This window comes from Phalacrocorax aristotelis, chromosome 2, assembly GCF_949628215.1.
Source record: "Phalacrocorax aristotelis chromosome 2, bGulAri2.1, whole genome shotgun sequence".
In the NCBI taxonomy this organism is placed as follows: domain Eukaryota; kingdom Metazoa; phylum Chordata; class Aves; order Suliformes; family Phalacrocoracidae; genus Phalacrocorax; species Phalacrocorax aristotelis.
The window spans coordinates 26,730,278-26,751,538 of NC_134277.1; the positions used below are offsets into that span (position 1 = coordinate 26,730,278).

At 36.0% G+C, this 21,261-nt stretch overlaps 1 protein-coding gene across 1 annotated transcript in view; it reads left to right on the forward strand.

Annotated features, from left to right (window-relative positions):
* Positions 1–21,261, forward strand: part of VPS50 (VPS50 subunit of EARP/GARPII complex) — a 96,036-nt gene that overhangs the window by 31,507 nt on the left and 43,268 nt on the right. The window contains exons 11-18 of the mRNA XM_075082843.1: positions 174–272; positions 1,631–1,771; positions 6,320–6,455; positions 14,099–14,196; positions 14,951–15,045; positions 15,684–15,782; positions 19,173–19,263; positions 20,802–20,978. Coding sequence (XP_074938944.1) covers positions 174–272; positions 1,631–1,771; positions 6,320–6,455; positions 14,099–14,196; positions 14,951–15,045; positions 15,684–15,782; positions 19,173–19,263; positions 20,802–20,978 — 936 coding nt within the window. The remainder of the gene's footprint in view (positions 1–173; positions 273–1,630; positions 1,772–6,319; positions 6,456–14,098; positions 14,197–14,950; positions 15,046–15,683; positions 15,783–19,172; positions 19,264–20,801; positions 20,979–21,261) is intronic.

The following is a 21,261-nucleotide window of genomic DNA, read 5'->3' on the forward strand; positions in this document are numbered from 1 at the left end:
ATTTGAGCACCTCAGAATAGTCTGGTAATGTACAGTCTTGGCTGCTTTACAAGCATAATTATCAGATTGTTTAAATAAACATCTCTTCCTCACTTGCTATTGTTTACAGTAATGTATTACTTGGCCTGTTTTTATTTAGTGTTTAATACTATTTTTTTCCTTCATTTATATAGGAACAATTGGACGTAGCACTCTCCAAAATATGCAAGAACTTTGATATCAATCATTATACAAAAGTTCAGCAGGCTTACAGGCTGCTTGGAAAAACACAGGTTAGTACTCATCTGAGTAAGTCCAAAGAACAGTGGTGTAACAGCATGAAGCTTTGAGTACGGTGACAGAAATTTATTTTCCTAATTGTTGTGGTTTAACCCCAGCTGGCAGCTAAGCCCCATGCAGCTGCTCGCTCACTCCCCCTTGGTGGGATGGGGGAGAGAATTGGAAGAGTAAAAGTGAGAAAACTTATGTGTTGAGATAAAGACAGTTTAATAGGTAAAGCATAACACCCACACACAGGCAAAGCAAAACAAGGAATTCATTCACTCCTTCCCATCGGCAGGCAGGTGTTCAGCCACCTCCAGGAAAGCAGGGTTCCATCACATGTAATGGTTACTTTTGGGAAAACAAATGCCATCATTCTGAATGTCCCCCCTTCCTGCTTCTTCCTCCAGCTTCATGTGCTGAGCATATGGTATGGGGTCAGCTGTCCCAGCCCTGTCCCCTCCCTGCAACTTGTGCCCCCCCAGCCTGCTCACTGGTGGGGTGGGGTGAGAGGCAGAAAAGGCCTTGACTCCGTGTAAGCACTGCTCAGCAGTAGCTAGAACATGCCCAGGTTACCAACACTGTTTTCAGCACAAATCCAAAACATAGCCCCATACTAGCCACTATGGAGACAATTAACTCTATCAGGGAAACAGCCTGACCTGAACCTCGGGCATGGTTATGGCAGAACTTTTATGCTATGTAGTCATTAATATTTAGTACAGGTACTGATATTTTTCATTCCTGAAAAAAAGTAAGTTTTGTTAAACAAATGTCATATTTCGTTTTTATTGCAAAGAGTGTTTTTCTAAGAAATTTATTTATGTGATGTGCATACCTTTCTCTAACACTTAATCCTACTTTATATTCTTCAAGGAAGAACTCGGTTTGGTAGGTGGATGTATTGAATACTTTGCAATTGTGGTTTCAGCTTTATTAATTGCAAAGGAAATATTTTAATTTAGTTGGAAGTGTTTCCAGTGGGAAACACATCACTGGTCTGAACTCATTTAGTTTTGATATCAGTGGGTTGGGAGGGTAAATGAATGAATGAGTAAATTCTATAATTAAACATATTATATAACATGTAAAATTAATATTTACTAGTGATAATGTAAAAAAATCTTGGTGAGTTATAGAAGGAAGACAGCAGGGGAAACTGATTTTACTGGTAATACCTGAACTTTTTTGCGTTACCATATTGTAATATTGCCAAGTTGTATGGTTAGGTATTTTTGAAACAGAGATTGGAGGCCATGCTTACAAGCCTCCTGAGTTCAGTACTGAAAAAGACTTAGACTAAAACACTATTGTGTATGAAAAGTTGAATTTTACTATTTTTGATTTTATGTTATTCCTTTTCTTTCAGACAGCGATGGACCAGTTACATATGCACTTCACTCAAGCCATTCACAACACTGTGTTTCAAGTAGTCCTTGGATATGTGGAGCTGTGTGCAGGAAACACAGACACCAAGTTTCAGAAGTTACAGTACAAAGACCTCTGTACAGTATGTAATTCTTGCATATAAGTATATTTTTAGTCTGAATTTTTCCGCTGTTGTAAGTGTACCATATGCGAGTAGGGCCTTAGTTATTAAGATAATCCTGCAGCTACTATAGTTTCTTAATACAACTCATAGGCTAGTTGAGAGATTGGTTATTTACAACTTAATGCTGGTTTTGATCGCACTAAATGTTAGCACTTTGGAGTTAGTGCACACACCATCTAAATATATGTGAAGAAGTAAATCATAGGTTACAAACAGGAGATTAAGATTTCAGAACTCCCATGTCTTCAGTGTAATACGCATTTCAGCAGTATTCACAACTTTCGTAATATTGCATTTCCATAAGGATTCTTGTAAAGATATTAACTTAATAGGAGTAATGGGAACACTCCAAACTTTGTATCAGATTCATTGCACTTTTCGTATCAAGATAAGGGACAGCGGTAATATTGAGATGCAAAAGCCTGACGTTAGGCAGCTCACGGACTGGCATAACAGTATATTTTCCTCTAGTATAGATTTTAGGCGCAGTTTCTTGCATGTGTTTATTTTTTTTGTTTTTTTTTTTTTAAATGTTGTTAGAATGAATTACTGTATTTTGAGTAGTATTTTTAGTTCACTCTTTAATTCTTTCACTTGTGATCTTACTGTTACACCCTGAGAAATTTTCTTAAACTTCTGTGGTGAGGAGAGTGTGCGTTAGATATTTTAGGTAGTTGTAACACTGATTTAAAACTTGAAAATATGTTTCTGTCTCAAATGTTCTTTGTTTATTTCAGTCACAGACTGAACTGTCATCATACTTCATCAACTCACCCACCCCATCAATTGAAATTTATTAAATTGAAGTACAGTCACAGGAGATTCATATTCTGATCCACTTTGCTCTTTCACTTCTCAGATCTCCTGGGATTGTGTAGTTTCAACTAGTAAACAATACATCTGCTTTGAAAACCATTTCATTGTGAAGAGGTCCCCCTTTGACTTAAAAGGCTTACATAATCTAGGAGCCTTCATATGAGCGGAAGTGGATTATGAAAAATTAATTTATTGGGAGTAACTGACATAAGTATTAATGACAGAATGAGTAAGGTTCCAGATAGGTTGTATTTGCACTTCACTGAGATGAATTCTAGTTGAAGAAAGCCAGCAAACCCTGATGGCTGTTCTCCAGACTGCAGCCCTTTCATACTTTTGCTTTAAGTCTTCAGAGGGTGTTTTTGTTTTAATTTCGTAGTTTCTAATGCACTTTTCATGTGAGTTTTCCTTCATACTTCTACATGCCCTTCAGTATTATTTCTCATTCTTTGCTAAAATTTATGATATTAAGCCCCATTTGTTTACATTTACAAGTAGTACTACTGAGCTTCTCCTGGCATCTTCTAAAATACAGGTTGTGTGCTGCTGTTAATCCTTACCCTTTACAGTGCAGAAGGCTCTTTCAGATCACTGGAAATATCGTATTTTGTAATACACAGAAAGAGAGTGGCTTTAACTGTGTGGTTACAAAATTATTACCTCTTTATTTCTACTTGATTTTCCTTCTGCAGAACCCTAATGAGATGCACCTTTAGTTATGTGAGCCTGCAATAGCTGGAATCTGGCAGGCTGTATAAAGGAAGGTACCTACACTTTAGGACTGTAATGTACTACGAATACTGCAGTAATTTCCTTGAAATGTATTGATTTTTTAAAAATTTTTCATTACTTTCTCGATAACAATTAGGTATTTAGGGACAGGCTGCAAATGGGAAGTTTTGTTCTTTGTAACGAACCATGCTGTTCAGTGTCATTTGTTACCTGGTGCAGTGCATTTGTGAAAATCAGAGTGCTGAATAAGCTGAACTATCCTAGTAATTCCATTTCTAACTTTCCATAGAAAAAAAATACTGACAGATTTTCATCTCTTGTGTTCAGTTGTCAGGGAATAAAATGTTTGAGACTAAAATATGAGCCTTCTTTCTCCTTATCTGGTTCCAGTGAGAACCCTCTTCAGTGTATCTACACTGTTAAGCCAGGATGCTCTTAACATGTAAGTGGTTATGGAGTGCTTACCATAATTAAACAATGGAAGTCATACAAAATTGAAGTTTTCTTTTTTGGGCAGTTCTTCTGTTGTGTGTTTCTAAAAATCTTTCTATATGAACTCATTTAACTCATTTCCATTTTACATTGGTAGTGGGGGACTATGGTGGGGTTTTTTTTCTTTGTTTTAATTTTTGTTTGTTTCTTCTCTGGAAGTCAGATGCTGGATTTTATAATAGTGTGGGTTCTTTTTTAAAAGAATAATGTTTTCAGTAATTCGTAGCCATTTATGTAGGTGATGTGCCTGTGCACTCTGAGTCACTATTTCCTTGTTGAGCATTTCTTTTCCTAGTGATATGCCGTGCTGTTACATCCTTTCTTTTTTTAAATACTGCTGGAGCAGGGGAGAGTTTGCCTGCTTCATCCTGAAGTTTTGATTTTCTTTATTCTTGCATAAGTTCAAAGAAAATCAGTTGTTTACTTCCGTAGTCTAAATGGGATTATCTTGGTATTTAGTAAGTGATCCTTTCTTCCTGGCTGCCTGGAAGCCAGTATGTCTTCAAGTGTAGTGATCTGCACAACCAAAGTTTAGATTTTATAGCTACTAAGAGCCCTGAGATACAGTAAGAGTAACATTTCTGATGACTTGGCAGAGAAAATTGCTGAAACAGCTGTTGAAATGGTAGGGAAATGTTGTTTAAATGATAAACTTATCACCCTATTTTGTTCTATCGTTAACAAACGTGTAGTATTTGAGATTAAAGTTTCTCAATAATGCAGTCAGTAATAGATATCAACTCTCCAATTAAGAGGTGTTTTAAAAAAAAATTAGTATTCTCAATTGTTATTTTTTTTAATGCACCAAGAACTTAACTTTTTGTTTTTTTTTGTTGGTGTGTCCTGAATGCATAATTTATATCCTTGAGGCAGCTCTGGTTCGATAGGGAACAGAACCAGAATAATAATTCATTTAAAAAAAAAAAACCAAGCAAACCAAAAAGACATAATGATTAATATGAGGCCTCCAGATACTTTTGCTAATGAAATCTATTAATGCTAATGAACAGTTTTTGTGAGCCCTTAATCATAAACAAGATGTAGAAAAATATGGCTTGGGTGGTATGTGCAACTGCCAGGAGCATTACTGAAGCTTAGAAAGCAAGGGAACATGATTAAATAGAAAGTAAAGACAAACAAAGACAAAGTTTATATAGATATATATATTTTTTAAGCCGAAAGTTGAAAAATAGAAGGGGTGGAGGTGATGCATCTGCATTTGCAAAGAAACCTGTCTGGTCTAACGTTTATTATCCAACAAACGTTATATTCAAGCTTACCAAGGTTTTGTTGCAATTCATTGCTCGGGAATGATGCTCTGTGTTTAGAAAGCCACAGTTATATCAGTGGGTGAGGATGCAATTCAGAAGCAATTGATTGCTTTAAGTGATTGCTCTATAGAATCCATGGCTGATTATTTTGGTGGTTATGTTGGTATCACTGTTGCAGAAGCTGTTACTGTTTTTGAAGTTTTGTTGTAACTGTAATGCCAAAGCTTTCATATCAACTTGGATATACATTTTTTGGTTAGCATGTAAAAGCTAACTAGCGTTGCAGAACTCAACCGTGGACAGTGAAGTAGCAATGGGAAAGTATGACCTGTTTTCTAGAACAGTGTAGTTTGAAGTGTTAATTTCCAAACTTCACTGAGCACCTTTAAATAATAAAGTAATTGAAAACACATTTGTGCAACTGGACTTTGTCCTTCTTTATAAGCTGGGAGACTGTGCTTCTTCACAGCAAGTGAGGCGAGGGTGACTTAACATTGACACTCAGATAAGCAATATATTTTAGAGTCTTCTCTTTACTGAGCAAGACCCCTTCTCAAATTCATCCCTTTACCTTCAATCTCACCGTAGATATTTCTACTGTGTATCTCTTTCTCTGATGAAATTGATACTCTTCACCTAATGAATAACTTAAATCACAATGGCTCTTTGGAGCAGGGTGGATCAGGGAGGTGGGACAGCTCCCATCTAAGTTTGTTTTTAAACTATTTTATTATACAGCGTTTAATCTTATGGGGCGTCAGCCAGGATGGCTTATTATGTACTACTGAAGTACAAGTATCTATCACTGAGCTGATGCAGTGTCTGCATGTCACAGGGGTGGCTGCATCCCTCTGGTGGTGGGATGTGCTGACCATTAGGCTGTGTGGCTTTACTTCTGTATCTACCTTGCTGTTCCATAAATATGAGGTGGTTAATACACGGGCCAATTTTAAAAAAAAAAAAAAAAAAAGAAAAAAAGAAAAGATTCTAACAAATAAACTTTGTACTTTTAGACAACATTTGATAAGTCAACTAAAACCTAGCATTCATCAGCTCTCAAATACTTTTGTAAAAGAAATATATACACCAAGCACCTCAGCTGTATGAATATGGAGGGTTTTGTATGGTTTCTTTTGCCTCTGCAAAAAATGAACACAATTGTTAAGTTTCACAATATTATTTTGTTTTTCTGTAGCATATTACATCAGACAGTTACATTCCATGCCTTGCTGATCTCTGCAAAGCCCTCTGGGAAGTCATGCTCAGTTACTACCGAACGATGCAGTGGCATGCGAATCATGACCAAGATGAGGCAGCAACGGTGTCTTCTGGTAAGAAACTGTTCTGGAAATTAAACTTCTGATATTTGGAAATAACTTTTCTGATGCTCAAGTTGTTAATTTGTGTGTTGGTACCTTTGTGGTCTTGACTCGGTGCCTTCAGCATTATTGCTTATAGTGTGCAGTAAGGACTTAAGTAATCACTGGATTTTTGTAGTCTTCAGGGTAAGGTTCATTGTTTGATGAATACATGTATGTGCTGTAATTACAGATGTAAACACTTTTATTTTAAACAGTGCTTAGTGTTGAGTTGGAAGTCAGCTGTGGTAGATGAATACAAAATCTGAGGATTTTTCCCTTTAATATAGAACCAATATGAAATTTTAGATTTTTTGATCGTTGTTGAAATTTTCATTGCATATTAAGCATAGCGGATTGTGATACTAGGAAAAGTGACTGAAACAATAGGGAATGAATCTGTTGTAAATCTGTTGGTGGATTTCCTGAAAATCACAATATCCTGAATGTTCTATGTATGTGATCTATACTAGTGAATCCATCATAAGATACGGTCACAGTTTCCATCATAACCTTACAGAAAAAGGCAAACATTCATCTTGAAGTATAATTTTGGTTTTCTTTTATTGTTGTTCCAGTTTGTGATTTTTAGGACAGAAGCACAAAACCTTTTTCTATTGTCTAGTCCTCCTAAGTACATTTTGATGGGCATATTCTAAATTGATATAAAATGCCTGGAGACAGACTTTTTTTCCACAGTAACCCAAGATGTTTGTGTTTGGCAGAGGGCAAAGTGTGCAATTTACAATATTAAGATTTATGCAAAACTCCTATTTATTTGAATCCAAGAGGGTTGCTCTTTTGCTACTGAAAAGGAGGCTTCTGTCAAAGGACAAGGACTGTAGGAGAGCTGCTGAAGTTATTCCTCCTTGTCTGAATTGCATAAAACTTGTGTCCTTTACAGCAGGTTTATTACAGATTTTAAGTCTTAAAAGGAATGAAATATTTGCTAATTTACATGTCTTCCTACTTTAAATTTGAAAAATTAATGAAAACATTTTTTTTTGAGTGTCCTTCCTGTATCATGTGGAATCTTAAAAAGAGGAAAAAGTCAACCTCTTAAAGCTGTTATTTCAGCTGAAAGTTTTTCAGGTATATCAGAACTAAAAATCAGAATTAAAATTAAAAACAGTTCCCTGTAGTGTGGTTACTTGTGATATACTGAAGAAAGAAAGTAATTTGCACTGGAAAACCTTTTGAAGGAGCCGTTAAGCCTAATAAAGTGGTATATTCAGTCACATGAGTAATCTTAAATGCATTGCTTCTTAAATGCGTGCCAGAGTGTTTTGGTGTGTTTACTACTAATCCACTAAATCTTCTGTCACTCATCCTGGAGTTTCTGGAGATGTTGTGGCCTAGCTGTAACGTACAACTAGAATATATTTGAGCTGCTGAACCGCTTTTTCAAATACCTCAGCAATGATAAAGCACACAAAAGGGAATTTCACAAGTATAATTTAATTTCAGAGGGACTATAAATATCTACCAAATTTTTTTTCCTAGAAGTCATTGCTCATGCTTTAGTAATTATTAAATCTGTACATGGAAGTCTCACTCCATATTTATTGATTTAATAGTTGTGGTATGTGCTAAAGCCAAAGAGTAAAATTCCTGTAGGAAGGGCAGGTATGTCAGAAGGAACCATGGAGGCAGTTCAGGACACCATGCTAAAATTTTCCATCAGTTAAACCCCACAGACTGGAGCAATAGAAGAAGCAGTCTTAACTGTTTTATGTGTATCTGGCTTTTATAGTTTTGAGAACTCAAAGCTATCCCACTATTTTTCTCTCATTCTGCCTGTTAATGTCAGCTGTCTTACAAAGTACCTTATATGGGTCAAGGGACTCGATCTCAGGGCACAAACCCAGCTGTAGAAGTGAGAAGCTGGACTTAGAAGACATAAATTACATATGTAATTACATAGCTCTTTCTATTTGAATAGTGAAGCTTATCCAAAATAAGTCCTGCGTGGATTATGGAAAGGAGGTTGCACTTCATCTAGATCGTGTGTCACGTATTTGTGATTATTAGTGCCTGTTACAGATGTTAAAATGTACTTTGCATAACTTGTAAATAATTGCCCTTCTGCATTTCTGAGGAAAGAGGTGTGTCTGCTTTATATTATTATTAAATATTCTGCTTGTTTGTGTTCTGAAAATTTGTCTAGTTTGAGACTGAAGAGCAAGATGGAATAGAAAATACTTTCACAACAGGATTTTTGTTGTTTGGAACGTTTCTAGGAGAGACTCTTTGAGATTGAGGCGCTCCCCCCCACCCCGCCCCGAATTGAGTTCAGAATTTACAGTTCTTTCAGTTATAGTGTGGACTGGTCTTTGGGGATTACTTTTTTTAAGATCAATTAAAAAACTCTTGGAATAAACTAGATGGAAACAGATAATTATCGCTAGATTTAAACGCAATCCTAAAATTTTTTAAAGCATGAGATGTATTTTAGTACCTTTTATGAGTAGGAACTACTAATGAGATTTAGTTTGCTGAAGCGTTATAACAGAGTAGCAGTAAATCATACTGAAATGTATAGTATCAATAATATGAATAGGTATGAATCATCAGTAATAACACTTAACTAATTGCTCTAATAATATACTGTTGGAAAGATAGAATCAAGTGCTTATATGTAGAATTTGTTTAATTGTACTGAAGATAAAATTAGTGAACTTAAAAGTATGAGCTCCATAGCATGAAATTACTTCTATGCCACATTTAATGAACTGCTACTTATTCTGTGATTTTGTTGTTTGTATAGTAAACAGCAAGTTGCTATGATATGGTTTTCATCCCTGAAAATAAACTGCTTACAGGAAAACTTTCCATTGCATCGTTGATCATGGTTGAAGCATTGTTTGTGTGTGTAGTATAGAATCAAAGGAAAAAAAAAGTTTTAAAGGGACCTGTGCAGGTCATTTTTGTCTTCCCTGCTTGAAGCAAAGTAAACTTCAAAGTTGCATTGGTTTGTGCAAAGCCCTGTCTGGTTCAGCTGTATTTTCACATACCATAAAATTTACTGTGACTTTGATGTAATTCACATGTATTCCTGAGACACTAATTTAACAGAAGAACTGAAACTAAGCAGTGAAATGATCTCTACAGCATTTAAACTCCTGATTTCACAAATGTAATCCCAGTTGCAACAGTTGTTACCAACTGTAATAGATTCAGTGAAAAGCAAGATGATGATGACAAAAGATGTAAACTTGATTTCAACCATTTTAATTTTCAAAACATTTGATTTATAATATTGCATAAATTCTGTGTAAGACCTGCCTGGTATTCAAAGAACGAAGCTAGAGGACAGTGATTTGATTGATTTCTTTTTTCTTTTTTTTTCTCTGCCTAGTGAGGATTAAACAAATATCTTTTATGACTGAAGGCTGCCTTTATGAATCTTGGAGAAATACTGAAAACCTGAAAAATTACTGTATCAGACATCCATAAGAATAACTCCTGGATGTTTCTGATTATTATTTTTATGTGAAATTATGAATATTTATGTACTCTGCTACCTGTTCCAAATTCTTAAACACGAAAAGTGTAAATGCTGTAGACCTTTGTCCAATCCTTGATTTTTTTTTTCAAGGAAATTATCCTAAATTAATATGTTTGCATTTGTGAAATTATCAGTAGTAGAGTTCATTAAAAGACTGGAAGCATGACTGGCCATAAACCAAGAGCACTAGGAGATTGCCAGAGAGAATATTGTGTGGATTTTTATTGAACAATAGCACCCACATGACTCTGTCCAACCGTTCCTTCATAAACAGCAGTTTGTGAGGACAAGGACTGTGGTCTTAATCTTGTGAACAGGTCAAAGATACTGACTCATTTAGGCTTGGCTTCACTCTGCAGAAGTGTAGAAGAGAGGAGGTTGCAGAAACTTCTAAAGAGTGTGCTGTGACTAAGATACTTGGTTTTGTTTACTCATACATTCAGAGAAAGGATAAATCTCCTTAGTGTTTCTCTGGTTGGGTTATTCTTCCTGTTTATATTTTGTTTAATCTTCCATGATAAAACGCTTTTGAAAATGCATTTGTCAGAATTATTGCTTTCAGGAGAAGAGGAGCATATTTAGATACGGTTACTAAATTATAATTTATGTAGACAGTAGCTAATATTTGTTTTGTGATTCTTCTTTCATAAGGAAAATTTTCTTTGAGTGCCCTGCAACAGTAGATATAGTATGGAATTATGTTTGAGTCTTGTTTTCACATCAAGCAGGCTTTTATCTTCTCATTTTGAGTAATTAGGGTAAATTCTCAGTCCACCTGCAAAAGCAGTCTTGATGACTTTAAACAGGAAGGAGTTGAACACAGCTTTTCAGCCTTGGAAAAAATGAATATCTATCCTTAATACAAGCCCAAATTCCAGAATCTATTTTATTATGTTTTCAACGGAATAGTTCCTCCTCACAATTAAAAACACAGAGCTCGTACATACTGACTGCATGCAGTATTGTACTGTTCTGTATTCCTGATGTCTAGCCTCATGGGCAGACTAATTTTAACTTAACTGGCCTGGAGATTCTTCTTGGTAGTGTTCATATGCTCACTATCATAATCCCTGGCTTGCAGATGAACCTCCCTCAGTGCTTGATAAAGATCATAATTTAATAACATGCCCACACACTAAATAGCTCCCCTTGAAAGAAATAAAGCAAGGCCAGCATCCTTCTCAGTAACCATATTCCCCACATTTGCTTAATTTAAATGGAGCTACAGGTGTTGAAGGTTTCATATTTTTGATGTTCCTATTATGCTTATGTATTATATAAGCATTCATATCATAGGTAATATAATACATATATTTAGAATAAATTTTATTTTTTTTATTTACATGGGAAATGCAAATAGTTCTTGTTTTGAGACACATGCTTAAAAAAAGTTCAAAGCAGAAAACAGAGGGTTGATGGGGAGAAGGAAGGTGCATGTCAGCCCTTCTACTTACAGAGCACCTGGCCTAGGACAGGGAGTATGAGGCACTGGTAAACGCTAATTAGGATTAGTGATTGTTACAGAAGGAAACTCTGCTCACTTAACAGTGAGCACCGGATGATCTGAAGAAAATATGGAAAGAACATGGTCAGTCTCTGCTGTGCTCTTTTGTATTTTGGTTTAATTGAATTGTCAGTATCTGATAGCAGTCATAGCCATTCTTGTTCAGTGGATGACTCTTCCCTTCCTCCTCTTAAATATGCAGTAGTCCAGACGATGCTGCAGAGGTCTGTTCTGCACACATCTGAAAAGGTTGATTAAAGTTTTGTATCCGGCTTCCCATTCCTTACTGGGCTCATTAGTAAGATGCTCACAGTATTTACACAATATTCATCTAGACTGCCTGGTCTGGATTCAGGGCAAGGCTTTCCATGCAAAGAGCATTTTTTTTGTTGACAAAAAATTTCTTAGTGCTGGGAAATGAAGGGCAGATGTAGGTTCTTTATGGTTCTGAACTCTTCTTCAGTAGATAGCCAAATAAGACATGAAAAGTCTCTACTGTCTCTGAAAGTGAAATGAAGCCAGGAGGCTTTCTGGAAGAACTGTGGAGCCTAGTAATGAAAAACTGCAAAGGTCAGTCAGGAGTATCTCAACCTGTGGCTCTCATAGCATGTTACCATCTAAGGAACACTGTTGTGGCAGGGATTCAGTATGCAGGTGGTGTTTTTGTCCTTGCTAGTTTTGAATGACCATGTAAAATCCTATCCCTGCATTGATAAGCTCATGACTGAAAAGCTGCTGGAGCTGCACCTGAGCCATCTGGCGGCATCACACAGTTTAACAGCTGAACATGCTTCACAGCCTTAGTGCTGTTACCCTGTGTGGAAGCTGCGTATAATCCCACTGAGGCAGTTCAGTCCATAGCCTTGGATCACTTCCAAATTCCTTGCTGAGATTAGAAATAATTTTTTCCTTTTCCCCCCCCCCAAAACAGCATGCTATGCTATAGCCAAGATACTACTGCCAGTTGTTGAGGAGCTGTTAAACTTTCTACTCTTGCATTTACTTTCCTGTTTGTATTATAGCAGTGATGTATCTACCTGGTCATGAAGTTCAACAGGTTAAAAAATAATGTAATCTAAGTTAAATTATTATTATGTTAGACATGGCCTAGTCTCTTAGACGTGTCCTGTTGCTCTCCAGATAGGCCCAAATTATAGATAGGGACTGTCTTTCCCATGACATCATAAGAAACCTTTTTTTCTCTCTTTTTTTCCCTCCAGTTCCCTCTCTGGATTTCTTTTGAATCTGGGCTTTGTGCTGCCTATTCCTGTGAAGCCTAGGCAGCAGGCATGAGACTCTGATGTGTGTGCAAAATGATAGCTTGGGGCTGCATGGAGGTTTTTGAGAGGAAATTCTGGAATCAAGGAAAGAAATAGCTTTGAGTTGGGAGTCTGTGTGTGGAGGTAGAGAGATGAGACCATCTGGGCCAGGAACAAGGGAGTGAATAGTCTTCTCAAGTACTGAAAAGTAGTTGGAGGTTGCAGAAAATATGGAAAGACAGGTCTGAGCTGCATGGCAATGCTGGGGTACTACAGGCAATCTTCTCTCCTCTGTGTTTACAACCTCTTGAGTGAAGGAGTAGAAGGAGAACTGTAGCTTTGTAATATTCCAGTGTAATATTTTATGTGAATTTTTACCTTTCATGTCAAATCACTAAATGGTTTGGGCTTTAAAGGACATGCATAGTTTTTCTCCTTGGCAGCAACACTAGAGCTTTCTTCTCATGGGGAAATTTTGTACATATAGTCTGGTTAAGACAGCTTTCTTGTGGTCAGTCATAGGCTGTGAAGCAAATTGCATGACACTGTGCCATCACAGACTGCAAGCGTAACCACAACTGTATGCTCACAAACTACATATAAAATATTACCTTCTCTTTTTAAAAATGGAAATAAAATATATTTCCTTCATGGAGAGAGAGAGGAACACATACAGGAGTCATTTAGCATCCACTACAGTGCTTTTTTGGAAAGTGATCCAGTGCTGCGGGAATGAAGATTTAGTATTAAATAAAGTTATTTGGAAGAATGAAAGATACCTGATTATGTGATTGACATTATTTCATGCATAAGCATAGATTAGTGTGAGAGGAAAAAAAAAAAAAAAGAAAAAAGTGTGCTATATTGTTTGCGTAGTTCATGGAAAAAGTTTCAGTAATTTTCCTGACAGTTGCAGATGGAATTTACTGGGGCAGAAAGTTAAAAATCTTGCTTCTGAAATTTTTAAGTTAATGATTCTTGTTCACAAAGATAGACTGTCTTAGAGAATCTTGTTGCAGAGGATAAGCAGTGGTCGCTTCAGCATTCAACTTAATCTTTTGTGTTTGAAATATCAGTATCTGTTACTCTCATCTTTTTTTAGTTTTTACTGAATAGGGTATCTTGCTTACATAAAAGCAGTCAGAAGCTCTCCTGGTCTGACTTAGCATGTAATATTTATATGTGCTTTATTCATTTCCTTTCAAAAGTTTGGAGCAATGGAGCTCTTCTGGAGTTTGCATAATGGATAATATGATAATGACTAAGGCAGAAGTTTCATTATGAGTAGAAAACTAGGATACATTTCAATGCTTTTGGAAATATCTGCAATAACTTTCACCTTCAGTTTCAGATGGCAGCAATGTGATTGGAACTGAAGAGAACAGTTTTGACCGCAGCTATGTAAAAAAGAAATTGGAACACGGACTTTCACGAATATGGCAGGTATGTTTGTGGTTTGGTTTTTTTTTCCCCCTAAAGTATTCATCTCCCTGCCCTCCGCAGTATTAATTACAGTTATGTTCATATTGATCGTCTTAAAGGAATGTCTCCAAGGATTTTTTTTAAGTGATCTGTTTTGAGCTAAATATATAGAAACCATGGAAATATCATTTACGTAACTCCAGTTACTACTTGGTCGCTATGCTTACAAACTCAGTCAAGATACCAAAGCATATAACATGACTTTCAGCCTAATTCCACTTCTCCCTATCTGTGTGCTGACCCACAATCTATTTTCTTCTTGTGTGGTTTTCTTTGTTAGCACAGTCATACTGCTTTATTTTTCTGGTATAACCATAGCTATGGAGAACCTGAAATCTTGTGAACGCGCCTGGTTTCACAGTGTTCCTGGTCTGACTGCTGGATTAGTTTGATGTGCAGTGAAACCCCAAATGTATGATGAAAAACCTGCATATCTTTTCCATGGCTGAATTGTAATTCAGAGCTCTGTTCTTGCAGTGACAATAAGGCATCTAGGATTGACCTTGTGTTATAGAGTGTTAAAGAAACTGATTATAATATTAATTTAGAAAGTCAATGAGAGATTATTCATGTTACAGAAAATGGAGTCCTACTCTAAATCTCAAAAAGAATTTGTAAGTGCAAATAAACCAAAAAGTGCTAATGAACCAGGCATCTGAGCCTTCACCTTTTGTCTTTAATGTATTAAGTACACAAAAACTTTTTTGTTTTATAGGATGTTCAGCTGAAAGTGAAAACATACCTTCTGGGAACAGATCTGTCTAACTTCAAATATGACGACTTCATATTTGTACTTGATGTTATCAGCAGGTATACTGATGTGATGGTCATAAGGCGACTTAATACATGTCCACAAACTTGAACTCTGATAAGACAGCACAGTTAATTAAGGCTGATATTTACATTCTGATGCCAACTTTGTTGACATCTACTGATAGTTTGAAGAGCACTTCTTTATGTGGGAGTTTATGAGAATGTACTCGGGAGAAGGTAGCATAAATTGCTTTGCTGCTCAAGTAGTACTTAAGTGTGATGTGATTTCAGTATTGTCCACCTTTAAGATTTCAGATGTGCAGGTCTGACAATTTTGATGTTTCTAAAAGCTTTTAGAGGGACTCTCAGTCAAGTGCAGTAAACTACTGTGGTACTGCTAACCTGTACAGTACTATATAATTCTATTTTGGTAATAAAATGATGGATTCAGACTGTAAGCTGTACAGTTTGCTATGCATAATGGGATCTCAGAAAGACATTTGTTTATGGCTCGTTATGATAGGATTTGGAGGGAAGTGACACATGGACTTTGGAATGAGTGAAGTGTTTGTAACACATTGGTGCTCTGCTTTTACGGAGATATATATACACTCAGTAATGATTGAAGCTTGTAATTCAGGGTGGAACAGCAGTATTAATAAATCAATAAATATTTTTAAACTTTTTTGTTATAGGCTGATGCAAGTTGGAGAAGAATTTTGTGGCAGTAAGTCTGAAGTTTTGCAAGAATCTATCAGAAAACAAAGTGTTAACTATTTCAAAACATACCACAGGTGAGACTGCTATATGTGTAGTGGATGAATCTAATGGCATTTATTTTTGTTTGGTCTAACTTTAAATGCTTTCCAAAGGAATTGCGCTGTGTAATGTTCCTGCATTGACATTGACAGACAGTGGGATATGTTTCATGATGACAGCAGGGTTCTGAACCCTGGAGAAAAGGAGAGGATGGAGAAGCCTTTGCTTCTGTTATGATTGTGGAAAACACTAGTTCTGCAGCAGCAAGCCAGATTTCAAAGATGAAGAACTTCAGTGTAGATTTTTAGTAGTTTTTACAGCTGCCTCTTAATCTGTCTCCTGGGATCCTGAGGATGAATGCCTCTGAAGTACATACATCCTAGAAAAATTATTACTTCTTTTTCTATACCGTTACATAAAAAGAGTTGATCATGTGTGGCTCTGAAATGTTTTTTTTTATATCCAATTTTTACTTATATCAAATGAGTTGTTTGGAACAGAGTCCATCCTTTTGAATCATGTTGTCACATTTTTTCACATGTTTTTCACTGGCAGTATCTGATTATGTTTCAGTCAACTCTACTATCATAGCTGAGGACAGTCATATGTGCTGTCATGTGCAGGCAGTCTCTGGCCTCAGACATGATATATAGCTATGACAGCTTCAGGACTTGTATGTCTGTTTTAATTGTCTTGATTTCCCAAATGTTTTGGTTTGGATGATTGACAACTCTTTCATTCTAGTTATCTAGCATTTAGCGTATTTCTGTGTGTAAAAAGCTAGGAAGATATGAGATGCAACGTTCCTTGCTCTAAGAAACTCTGACTTTCCCAGTCTGTTGTCCTCTGTTGTATGGGAGCTGTCATACAACTAATACATCCAAATCCATTTAGTCTGAGACTTTTTGCCTAAAATCCATGAAGTATGAAAATTATGACAGGAGAACATGAGACAGTGTCTAAATTCAGATGCTGAGTATGTGGTTTAGAATTTCTTCCAGCTTTCATAGTTTGTAGCTAGGATTTCTTTCCGGACATTTCATGAAGGCTTCAGTTCCAGTTGTCTGAAAAGCCTGAGCCTTGATCAGATGCACATTATGTGTTGTCAGGAGATGAGCTGATTAAGATGCCATACCACCTATCTTTATTTGTTGAAAGCATTTCTGCAACCTGAACTGAGTTTCATGAATAGATTTGGAAACTGAGCTTGCAGCTCTAGGTTCAGAACAGCTGTTTTGGTCAATGTAACTGTCTTTTGCTACACTGACTTACCACATAATACCTTATTTGGTTACATAAATATAGTTTTGACCATTATGCTTTTGCTTATGTTTAAAGGACCTGTTTCACAGCTTAGGAAATCAGAGGCTAAGTTTTTGAATTATCTTTGAGTAAAATAAAGGTTAAGGAATGTTAGTGGAACACGTATAGAAGTAACATTTTTTTTTTAATTACTTGTATTTTTTATTAACGTAATATTTTCTGTAATTCTTGTGAAAATAAAAGGAAATACTTATTGATATGACTCAAGTCATGTGACCCTTTTAATACTTTTTACGTGTTTTATGCTGTGTGGGTATTGTGAAGATTAATTGGCTGATGTTTTCTTCCTCAGAAGGAAAAATATAAAAAACCATCTCTCCCAGCTATAGCCCTCGGTTGATTTATATAAAAGCTTTATGCATCTTGCCTTTTCAGATCAAGCTAATGTGGCTTTTGCTTCTCTTGTGTATTTAATTGGAGGGGAAAAAAGAAAAGCTAGTGCGTTTAAGGATTCATTAGTACATAAAAGCTACATAGAGCTGAAATGCTTAGAATCCAGGAGTAATCAGTTCTTTGATTGTGTAATTTGACATATGTGGCCTCATGGGCAGTGTGGTGTTTTAGAGAACTGCCAACATAGAGAAAGCATTCGAAGGAACTGGTCATGTCATTCAGAAAGCGCAGAAGAGAAGTAGAATGGTAGAGCATACACGAAGCCTTTTTTGGGTAGAAGTTGACTATTTTGAAAAATTAGAATGGGCTTTTGGCAGAGGACATCAGTAAGGCAATTTTTGGACTGCAATTTACTTTTTGTTCTGATACATTTGTGAAAAGGTGTGTCTGATCACTAAAGCTTTTCAGAAAACTAATGCATCAGATCTTCCATGTGTGCCACTTTCTAGATTTGTATGCTGGTGAAAATGAAGAGCATTTGGTCAAGTACTTCGTCAGTGCCTGCATTTCAGCTTTCAAATGATACAAAAACTGGTGCTATGTGGCTTTTAAATGTTTGCTTTTCTATGACTCTATCTCCTTAGTTTTCCTCTCAGAGAATTTTAATCTGTAACACTGATATTCAATGAATCTCTATCTGTTGTTTCTGTTGGCTTTACTGTGGGAAGATCTGCAAAGCCATGGGTACTCAAGTGCCTTGAAAATAGCTCTTGAAGTCTATTTGCATTTAACTGGTGAATTTAAATAGAGACAGCAAACTGTAGTCATAGTTCAACACATTGCTCATCTTGTTGAGGCAAAAAAAATTTTAATTGTAGTGGTGATTATAGTTTGTTATTGAAATAGCAGTACTGCTATAATATTTTACTGCCTAATTAGAAACGCAGTGTATAATTTGCCAACTGCTACTTGTTAAGCAAAACAATGTACCATATATAAAGAAGAAAAGATAAAGCAATGTGACCTCAATAAACACTCATTGCTGTCTTTTTCCTATATGAGTTCCTGCTTATGGGTAAAAAGATTTTCTTTCTAAAGGTATTTCTGCTAATGGCTGAACGGAGGCTTTTCTAATTATTAAAAACATAACAGAAACAATGCAGAGATGTAATGGCTTGATTATGTTTCCCTAATACGTTTTCTGTATTAGTACCACGGTAAAGTTAAGCTATGAAGAAAAATACAGCTTAGGAGATTAATAGCCATTAACTTTTTTCTTCTGAAAAGTTGAGATGTCTGTAGAACATCAGTTCTTTCCAATTCCCTTTGCTACCTGTTGGCTTCAGTGCTTTTGAAAGAAGCATCTGTCTTGTGTGGGCTCGCAGAAGCTGTTGTACTGCCAGTAGAGTTTGTGTATATATTACATTGCTTTCAGCAGTTTACATAGAGGAAAAAAGGTCCAGTATTACTGCATAATCATAGATGTTCCTGTGCACTTTCTAATGGTTTTGGAAAAAAAAATTTGTTTCCAAATTATGAAGATGGTAATTCTTTGAGAATGTCTCCAGAGGTGTCGAAAAATATACATTGTGTTAGTAGCTGCAGCTTTTAGGTGGTCTGTCAGTTGAAAGAATGAGTAAAATACCTGTTTTCAAGTGTGACTTTTTATACAGTTTTTGAAGGTGTTTTTGGCTGCATAAATTAAATAATTGTCTACTTCTTGATTTACCCTTGCTGCCAATTAAGAGTATTCATTTGTTGTATTTCAGAACCCGTCTTGAAGAATTAAGAATGTTTTTAGAGAATGAGACTTGGGAACTTTGTCCTGTTAAATCAAGCTTCAGCATTCTTCAGCTTCATGTATGTTCTATGAACAACACATACAAATGTATTAATACTTCAATAGTTGAGAGTCCAGGCGTTCCGAGAAGTAGTAAGATCCATAAACTACTGTGCAAATGTTTTTAATGGCTACTAAAAACCCCTAAGCTTCATTTCATGATATTCAAAACTTAAGATTCAAATGCTTTTAAAACAGTAGTACTCCTGTTTCAGGCAGGTAGAGGTTTACTGAAGATGCTAGTTGTAAGCATAATGTTAGCTGTTATTTTTTATGTGTTAATATGCCAGTTTTCCATTTCTGAATTATTTATCTAAGAGTAAGATGCTAAAAGATGAGTGTGTAAAAATAGTTACATGAGCACTCGGTAGCTTGTACCAATTTTTGGCATCTGTATCTGGAAACATAGGTCATACTCGCTCATTTGGAAAGGAAAAAAAAAAGCTAATTCTTCTGTGGTGAAGTCAACTGAAAGCAAGTAATTGGTGTGCTCACCTGCTGACCTAAAGTGATTTTTGTGAAGTTTAGTGTGTGGTGGGTGAGTTTCACCTGTTTTGCCAAATGAAACGTGGGTGCCTATGATTAAAGCTATCGCTAAAGTGCAAAAAAGGATGTAGCTGAGTAATCTCAAGCAAAAGATAATTTTGCAGCTTCTGGAGACTTAACTGTGAAAGTAAGGAAAAGGCTACTGAGGCAGTAATACCACAGAGGGAAAAGGACGGAGGACCCTTAGTAGCATCCAGTAACAATAGAAATAATGTTTTTTAATGGAGAAATGGGATTATAAATCCATACATACTGCTGAAGGGACTAGAGCAGCAGAAAATGGCAGAAAGTAACCAATTCATTTAAACAAACAGAAATCTAATATTCCAGTCCTTTTAGCTGCATACATTTTGATCTTTAAATCTTTAGATAAATAATATTGTATGCTTTGCCATTTTTGAAGATCAATATCTGGAGTTTAATAGGTAAACATATGTCAACTGAGATAAATCAAGGTTTTCAGCAAAAAAAAGTCTAAAATAATACCTTCTGTGCCCTACTTGGTCCATACATTTGCAAAAGTCTGTATACTCACCCAGTCATCAGAAACTTCATGTGCAGTAGGTTTGAGAAGTAGTAAATTTTTTTTTTTTTTAATAAAATATTAAGAAAAGAGTTTCAGCTTTAGTAAATTACTAGGTAACTTGTCTAAAGAAAACTAAAATTTTTGATAGAATTGAGGTCTTGTTTTATGTCCTAATTTCTGAGAAATAAAAAAACCCACTTAGTTTTCACCTAGTTTTAGACAGCAAGTACTTTCAGGATACAGATATATTTCATGTCATAGCAAAAAAATGGTGAAATTAGAAAGACGAGCAGTATAATATTGCCAGTTTCAGGGTTAACTTGGGCCAGCATGAAAAGCATGTTTAAATAAGCAGTAAGCTTTGGCTGAAAGTTTTCTTATCATGTTAATTGTCCACGAGTTTATTGTTATCGTCTGTTTTTAAGGAACTGGAGTTGTAATAATACTGAAATTGTGATGAAAATTGTGCTTTATTTCTATCAATAGGAATTTAAGTTCATGGAGCAGTCACGTTCCCCATCTGTGTCACCTAGTAAGCAGCCTGCTTCAGCAATTTCAACAACAGTAACATTATTTGAGCAGTACTGTAATGGAGGAAACCCATTTGAAATTCAGGCTGACAGCAAAGATGATGAGACGGAAGACGTGTTGGCTTCCAATGGGGTATGGAGTGTTTCAGGGGAGAAAAAACCTTGCTGTCAGTAAATGATTTTTTTTTCTGTGTGTGTGTCAATGATGGCAAAGTGTCTTAGTACAAGGATCCATTAACTGCAATACTGTGTAAAATCTCAAGCCACTTTACTCCTTTAATTAAGTAAGTTGCTTTATTTTTAACAGTGCCAGAAAGCAGGTATCCTGTTTAAGGTTCAGTTTGTTTTGCAGTGGATCAGTATTTTTTTCCAGTGAAGTAAAAGTTGCTGAAGGCTAGCAAGCCATATTCCACTGG